The following is a 7,433-nucleotide window of genomic DNA, read 5'->3' as shown; positions in this document are numbered from 1 at the left end:
TGCTCGACCCGAGGGCCTGAATTTTGGAAAGCTTTCCAAAGCACACACGGGTGCGGAACGGCGAACGCCAGCTCCCCCGACAGGCTCGCCGCGGCGACTTCACCCAGGAGCGCCGGCGGACAAGGGCGGCGGAGACTCCAGTTTGGCCCAAAGCGGGCGGGGGCACTGCGGTGGCTGGGGCGGCCGGGGTCACCGGCAACGCCGGGGTGGCCGGAGGCACCAGGGCGGGTTGGTGACGGGAGAGTGGGGTTCCGGAGCACCGCGGGGTGGCGGGGCGCCAGGCGTACCCGCGGGAAGTAGGTGCCCAGACGGCCGCGCGCGGCGCAACGCCGCGCTGGGCCCGCCTGCCCAGAACAAGATACGGGACCCCAGAGCCTCGTCTGCGCCTGCCCGCCCCCCGTCTCCCCCCACCCCCGGCGCGCCGTTCCGGGGCGTGTCCTCCGCCACCTCGGCTTCTATATAGAGGCCGGCGCGCCCTGGCCGTCCAGATGCGAGCGCGGCAGAGCGGCGCTGAGGAGTGCCTGCCACCTGTCCTGCTCCCGCAGCCTCCGGCCTCGCGCTGTCACCCCGTCCCCGCGCGCCCCAGCCGGCCGAGCAGCGGGACCCCGCGGCGAGCGTCATGCAGCGGACGCGCCCTGCACTCTGGGCTGCGACGCTGACTGCGCTGGCGCTGCTCCGAGGGCCGCCGGTAGCGCGGGCCGGCGCGGGCGCGGCGGGCACCGGCCCGGTGGTTCGCTGCGAGCCTTGCGACGCGCGCGCTCTGGCCCAGTGCGCGCCCCCGCCCGCCGCGCCCGCGTGCGCCGAGCTGGTGCGCGAGCCGGGCTGCGGCTGCTGCCTGACGTGCGCGCTGCGCGCGGGCCAGCCGTGCGGCGTCTACACCGAGCGCTGCGGCGCCGGCCTCCGCTGCCACCCCAAGCCTGGCGAGCAGCGCCCGCTGCAGGCGCTGCTGGACGGCCGCGGGGTCTGCGCCAACGCCAGCGCCGCCGGCCGCCTGCGCGCCTACCCGCTGCCCGCGCCAGGTGACCCGACCGCGCCAGGTGAGCCGCCCGCACACGGCGTGCCTCCGCAGTGGCCAGGGCCGGGGATGGGCGGTGCCGCCGGGGGGACTGCGCTGCTCTCCGCGCTCCAGCGGTTGTTCGTGGGGAGACTGAGGCGCCGCGAGGCGAGGGCGCTCGCCCAACGGTCCCTCCGCAGCCTCTCTCTTCTCTTAAGTGTAGAGAGCTTGTAAATTGCAAAGCGCTTTAGGCGAAAATGAGTCAAAGATGTCGTGGGGCGGGAGAGAGGGAGCAGATACCGAGGCTGGGGATCAACCGGAAGACCCCAGACCGAGGGCCCCGCGCGGCGCGGGGACATGGGCGGGGATCGCGCTGCGGATTCTGGAACGCGGCTTGGGTTCTCACGAACTAGGAGCGAGCATGTCCCCGCTGACGATGCTGGACCCGGGACGCAGGCAGGCGAGTCTGGACCACGGAAGGTGGGCAAGCACTTTATAGGAAGGGGTACCTGTCTTTAAAAATAGTAACATTGGCACAGACTTACTGTTTGCCAAGCAACGTCACGTCCTGGGCTGTCCCTGAACGAGCGAGGTGGGAATCGGCGATTGACAACCTGACCTTAAGAAAGAAGTGACTCCAAGGGCCCTCAGAGGCAGGGAGGAGAGTGGCCTGAACCCTGTACTGCAAATATGGTTTCCCTGGTACTCCCCACCCGCCCCCTGCCTTCGTGGCACTCAGACAAACGCCAGGAGCTGGGGTAGCAGGCGGTGTGGACCCACAGGCTTCGGTTACAGGAAGCGACAGGGACGAAGCCGCAGGGCTGTTTCCGTCTTACTCTGAAGTGGAAGGGATGTGCCAGTTAATTCCCACCCCCCACGCCCCAGGGGGAATCAGGCCCGGGTGAAGGACGTGTGTTGTGCCCCTTCAAATTTCAAGTAGGCTTGGCCAGCCTCGCTTCCCTACGTGAGCGGAGTCCCCACGGAGCTAAAAGCTGGGGAAACTCTGCCCCACCTGTGCCCCGGCTGGGCAGAGCCAGAGGGCCAGCCACAGCTGGGTGAAGGTGTGGGTCCCTTTATCATCCCAGGGCTGCAGATGCCCGCCCACCCCCCGCCCCAGGCGAGGCCGTGTCCTTGCTGTCAGCACTGGCCCCATTTCGCCCAGGATTGGTAGAAAGACAAAATTCCAATGGCCTGAGACATCACTGTCCAAGTCCCTCGAAACATTTGTCTCTGGCTAAGCGATGCCATTTGCTGCGTATGCATCTCCTCGTTCCAGCGTGTTCAGGACATTAGAAAAGTGACTGAGAGGTGGCTCTACTCGCCGTCCTTTTGGAGCCTATTAATTACTACCGCAACTCGGACTGGTGTGGTTTATCACAAAATTGTAGAGATATTAGTGACTTCCAAAATCCACATGTGGGGGGTGGGGGAGAGGCGTACATTTAAATGACAGCCAAAAGTTAAAATTATCTGTTGCTTAAAAAGAAATTTCCTCTCCATGAATAAGTCATCAGGCATTAGAAAGAAGCCAAGGATGTTTAAGACATTACTCAGAGTTCTTGGAAAAGAAATGCAAATATGTTTATTTACATCTCCTTGCCCCAGTACCTCCCTGAAAAATAAAGGGGGGGGCAATGAAGATTAAAGGAAATCAAAACCAAACCCCACCAGTTCTGTGGGCGCTGGTCCAGACGGGTGTGCCTCCCTGCCCCAGGCCCCTGGGAGCAGAGCGCCTCCTCCGTCTCCTGGGACCACTGCCAGTGGGGACATGGCGACAGAGCGGGGGGAACTTCCCCAAGCCCCGCACCCCGCGAGTCACCCTGCAGCTGGAACACTTGACCTCCAGCGCCTCGGCCCCTCAGCCCTCGGAGCGTCCCCCACTCAGTCTCCTCGGAGCTAATGCCAGCAGCCTTGGCGGGCTTCCCGGTGGTGGCCGGCTGCCACCATGAGGACACATCCCCAAGAGGGCAGAGGACGGGTCAGCTGCAGCGGGGCGCTGGGCACCCCAGCAGAGCAGCAGGCCCTGCCTGGGGGCCTTCTGGATCTGCTGCCCACCCCCAGGGGCGTCGTGCTCAGCTATGCCCCTCCTGCTGGAGGAGGGGACGCCTCAAGCTGAGTAGCCCCTGCTTGTAACCCTTCCGGAGGCACAGCTGCTGCCACCGCGGGTGGCGGTCCTCCGTGGGGTGACGCAGTGCGTTGGTGACATTGTGGAAAGACGGCCGATCCCCTCGTGTCTCTCCAGGAAACAGCAGTGAGTCAGAGGAAGTCCCCAGCACGGGGGCCGCGGGGAGCCCGGCACTGCCTGGTACCCACCGGGCGCCAGACTCCAAGTTCCACGCGGGCCACGCCAAGATGGACGCCATCAAGAAAGGACATGCCAAGGACAGCCAGCGCTACAAGGCCGACTACGAGGCCCAGAGCACAGACGCCCAGAACTTCTCCTCCGAGTCCAAGCGGGAGACGGAATACGTGAGAGCCGGTCCCTTGTCCCCGTGATGGGCGGTGGGGGCGTCCTGGGTGAAACGCTGGTCCGAGGTCCTGCGGGAGAGGAAGCCCCACCCACGCTTCATCCCGATCGCTCTGTCCCCAGTCTCCGGGGGACACACTGGGGGGGGGGTGGGGGCGCGACCACTCACTCGGTCTGAAGCTGGGCCAGGGGCACCTCAGCTCCGCCCGGCTCAGGCCGCGGGGCGCGCGTCACCGCTGACCCCGCCGTGCCCCGCCCCAGGGGCCCTGCCGCCGCGAGATGGAGGATGCGCTGAACCGCCTGAAGTTCCTGGACGTGCTGAGCCCTCGTGGCATCCACATCCCCAACTGCGACAAGAGGGGCTTCTACAAGAGGAAGCAGGTGCGTGTCCCGCGGGGCCCGCCCCTGCACACCGCCTCCTGGGGTGACGCGCCGTAAGGTCGGACGCGCCGGAGACGTAGGTATTTTAAAGCCTCTGTGGACGACGATGACGTCACGGCAACGTGACCGTCGGAACTGGACGCTTCCTCCACGGAGCTGCGTGTCACACGGCCCCAGCCAGAGGCCGTCGCCTCCCATGGCCTCACCCCCCTTCCGGTGGTCACTGCCGGTCACACCCCACCGTGGGCCCTGCAGGGGCGGGGCAGGCCCGGGGCCGGTGGGCTGTTCTCTGCCCGTGTGCGGCCCAGGGAGGAGACGGGTCCAGGGTCTCCCCAAGACCTTAAGGGACACGAACCCGCCTGCCCCGCCTGCAGACACACGCCCTGGCACCCGCCCCTGTCCTCGGGACCCCGCGGGGCCCCCGGGTTCACGCTGGCTCTTCTGTGCTCCGTCCCCAGTGTCGCCCTTCCAAAGGCAGGAAGCGGGGCTTCTGCTGGTGCGTGGACAAGTACGGGCAGCCGCTCCCGGGCTCCGACGCCAGCGGCAGAGGCGCCGTGCAGTGCTACGGCGCCGAGGACAACTAGCTGCCGCGTAAGCCCGGGGCCTGCGGGCGGCAGCGGGGTCTCGGGCCGAGGGCCCGGAGGAAGGCGCAGGGGCCCCCAGCTCAGCTAACGGGCGGATCCGGGGCTCGCGGACGCTTCACTTCCGTTTAAAGAACCAAAAACACGTGAAGTTCGCAGTTCCTTTGTCTTCACGGGTGAATCTTCATCCACGAGAGCCCGTTAGAGCAGCCGCCCCCGACCTCTGTGGCACCAGGGACCGGTGCTCCTATGAGCACCCAACACCCGCTGGTCCCTGGCGGAGCTGAGGAGCTGATGCTGGCGCTGGGGGCGGCTGAAAGGCAGACGAGGCTTCCCTCGCGCCAGCCGCTCACCTCCTGCTGTGCGTGTTTCTAAGTTCAAAAATGTGGCCGTTTTTTTCCCTGTAAAACACATTATAGATCTTCCGATAGTCTGTGGTAAACAGAATTTTAATAAAGTTTATTTAAATCTAATAGGAAAATGAACTTTTAAACCACCGTTTTGAAGAATGCTAGCACGTTCAATATTCTTTTTTTTTTTTTTAATAAATGAGAACACTGTTGGGGAAAAAAAGAATAAATATATTTCCTTTTATCTCCTCAAGATAAATTTAAGTAAACAGAAGAAAATTTCACTTTTTTGTTGTGTTTGCTTCCTCGTACGTTGGAAAAGATCATTGTGATTTTGGGGTGAATGCTGCGAGCATCGTATCTCTTTGCTTGGGGAAAAGTGTGTCATGTCTGGTTATTCTGGGGCGGACTGGACCCCTGACCTGGGGGAGTTATTTCAACGTATTTCTTCTTCTGTTTGTTTCAGTTAGTGGGGAGCCCCAGTACGCCGGTTTTGCACAAAAGACTGCCAAGGACATGATCAGCAGCTGGCTTCAGCCTCGATTAATATTTCCTTTTGTGGCGAACTGATTTTTTAAAAAACCAAAGTTTGGAAAGAGATGTGTGAATGCCCGATTCTCTGAAACGGTAAACTCGAGCGTCTTGTCACTTTCCAGTGGTCACTGAAACAGCGTCGTTTTTCTCGTTGCTTCCCTTAAAACTGCCTGTAAACGCAGGAGCAGCCACCGGCCTCACGCCGCGCCGGGCGCCGTGTCCACCGACGCGGCCCGGCCTCCGCTCACGCCTTCGCAGCCGCGTTGCTCACGCAGACGTGCGCTTCGTCCCTCTGTGACATGAGCACGGGCCTCCTGAGGACAGGGCCCTGGCTCTGGTGTCCAAGCCACCGGTGCAGCTGGCGGGAGCAAGGGCCTGCGTCCCCCGACCCAGAGGCGTCTCCTGTCCTGGGGGCCCCGCCCTGCCAGGGGACCGGTGCAGAGAACGCGCCAGGGTCTGGCTTATCAAAAAAAAGAAATGACCGAGCAGGGCCTGGGGAGGTCTGGCAACCTATAGAGGTGGGTATTTCTGACCCTCCTTTGTCAGAAAATGGTGTTTTCGCACTCGAAAAATTCAAGGCCAGTGTTACTTTTGAGGATAAACTCCTCAAAGGCCGAGGAGGCCTTTGTTCACCTGTCGTCCCCTGTCCTCCCTGACATAGTGTAGAAAATGCTGATCGCATGTACCCGCAAAGACGGAGGGAGGGCGTGGGGGACGCTCGCTGCCCCCCAGGCTTTTCTTTCCGCTTCACACATGTTCGCAGAGAAAACTCCCTCGTGAGCTGTTCGCGTGCACCCGCCGCAGTCCGGATGTGGCAGGACCTGCTCGCCGGCATCTAGCTGAGTCGTCAGCCGCGCTGGGGACGAAACCTGGGCCGCTGCCAGGAGGGCGGGCAGTGGGGCACTCACTGCACCCCGCGGAGGCCCTGCTGCCCGCGACACAGGGGTCCGCAGACGTCCTGCCACCTATGAGCTTTTCTTTATTTTTTTAATTACGTTTTTGGAAAAAAAATTATTTTTGAAAAGTTCGTCTTGCAATGTATTTATAATTGGTAAATAAAGTTTTCACGGTAAAGAAACCCTCTCCCCACGTCAATGACTGGCTCCGGGTTTGATGTCACTAACGAAACAGTCCAGAGAGGGCAGGGCACTCCTGAGTCGGAGCCGTCACAGCGAGACGCGTCCCTCCGTTCTGGAGCAGCACGCAGGATGGTGGGCAGAGGCCGGTCGCCGCCTCGGATCATCGTGAGGAAGATGGTGGGGACGGGCCAGACAGTGCATCTCTGTGGCCCCCGCTGTATTCGAGTCTTGTCCCCATTGTCCTCTCTGTCACCACTCGGGCAGGTACGGGGGACACAAACTGGACGATTCAGCCCGATGTCCTTTCCTCTCAGTCCTTGGAGAAGGAAGTGGACAAGGACCCAAGGAGATGCTGGGGGGTTCCGGGGTCTCGGTGCCCCTCCGCAGCCTGGGGACAATTGCCCCTTGTCACAGAGCCACTTCAGGCAAAGTTCCGACCCTATGACTTCAAGGCATCGAAGGGTGTGTTGCATGTAAGGAAGTCACATGATCAGAGCAGCCCGATCGTTCACGAAGCCCCCGGGGGTGGGTCCTCATCATGGTGGCAGCAGTGTGCCCAGCAGTAAGCGCTGAGTGTCCAGACACCCGGGGTGGGGGTGGGATCAGAGATGACCCGGGGGCCAGGGAGCAGAGCATAGGTCCTGGGGGCGGGTTCCGGCCAGGTCACGATGCACCAGGGAAGGAGCGAGGTAGAGGCCAGCAGGGCCAGCGGTGGGGAGCAGGCGGTCCCAGCATGGATGCAGGGCAGGCGCTGGGCAGGCGCTGGGCGCAGGGAGCCACGCTCGACTCCTGGCCTGTGAGCCCCCGCTCGCCTCCCTGGAAGCACCACCTCCACCCGGCCTCCGGTCATCCTTCCTTCTGAGTGCCCTCCTGTCATGCCCCGTGAACTCACGAGGCTGCACTGGCCCCTCCCATCTCCCCTCCCTCAGGCCCAGCTGGACCCCCGCTCCCCTGCCCGCCCGGGTTCACCACCCACCCACCCAGTACCACATGTGCCCAGCCACCGGCCCCTAGACACACACACTGGCCGCTCCACTGTGTCAGGCC

General features: G+C 62.7%; 1 protein-coding gene across 1 annotated transcript; it reads left to right on the top strand.

Annotated features, from left to right (window-relative positions):
* Window positions 1-514: 514 nt before the first annotated feature.
* Window positions 515-6,386, top strand: IGFBP3 (insulin like growth factor binding protein 3). Its single transcript, XM_039847112.1, has 5 exons — window positions 515-1,037; window positions 3,237-3,463; window positions 3,723-3,842; window positions 4,301-4,433; window positions 5,240-6,386. The coding sequence occupies exons 1-4, from the start codon at window positions 620-622 to the stop codon at window positions 4,424-4,426; spliced, it is 891 nt and encodes a 296-aa protein (XP_039703046.1). The 5' UTR covers window positions 515-619; the 3' UTR covers window positions 4,427-4,433; window positions 5,240-6,386.
* Window positions 6,387-7,433: the final 1,047 nt, after the last annotated feature.

This window comes from Pteropus medius, unplaced genomic scaffold (genome assembly GCF_902729225.1).
Source record: "Pteropus medius unplaced genomic scaffold, Ma_sr-lr_union100, whole genome shotgun sequence".
Taxonomy (NCBI): Eukaryota; Metazoa; Chordata; class Mammalia; order Chiroptera; family Pteropodidae; genus Pteropus; species Pteropus medius.
The sequence above is the reverse complement of the archived record's forward strand: the minus strand, read 5'-3'. Positions and strand labels throughout refer to the sequence as shown.

Bases quoted from the DNA above. Each gene is read 5' to 3' on its own strand.
- IGFBP3 (XM_039847112.1), top strand. From the start codon at position 620: ATGCAGCGGACGCGCCCTGCACTCTGGGCTGCGACGCTGACTGCGCTG. The intron at 3,464-3,722 runs GTGAGAGCCGGT...GCCCCGCCCCAG, and splicing joins CCAAGCGGGAGACGGAATAC to GGGCCCTGCCGCCGCGAGAT. The intron at 3,843-4,300 runs GTGCGTGTCCCG...CTCCGTCCCCAG, and splicing joins GCTTCTACAAGAGGAAGCAG to TGTCGCCCTTCCAAAGGCAG.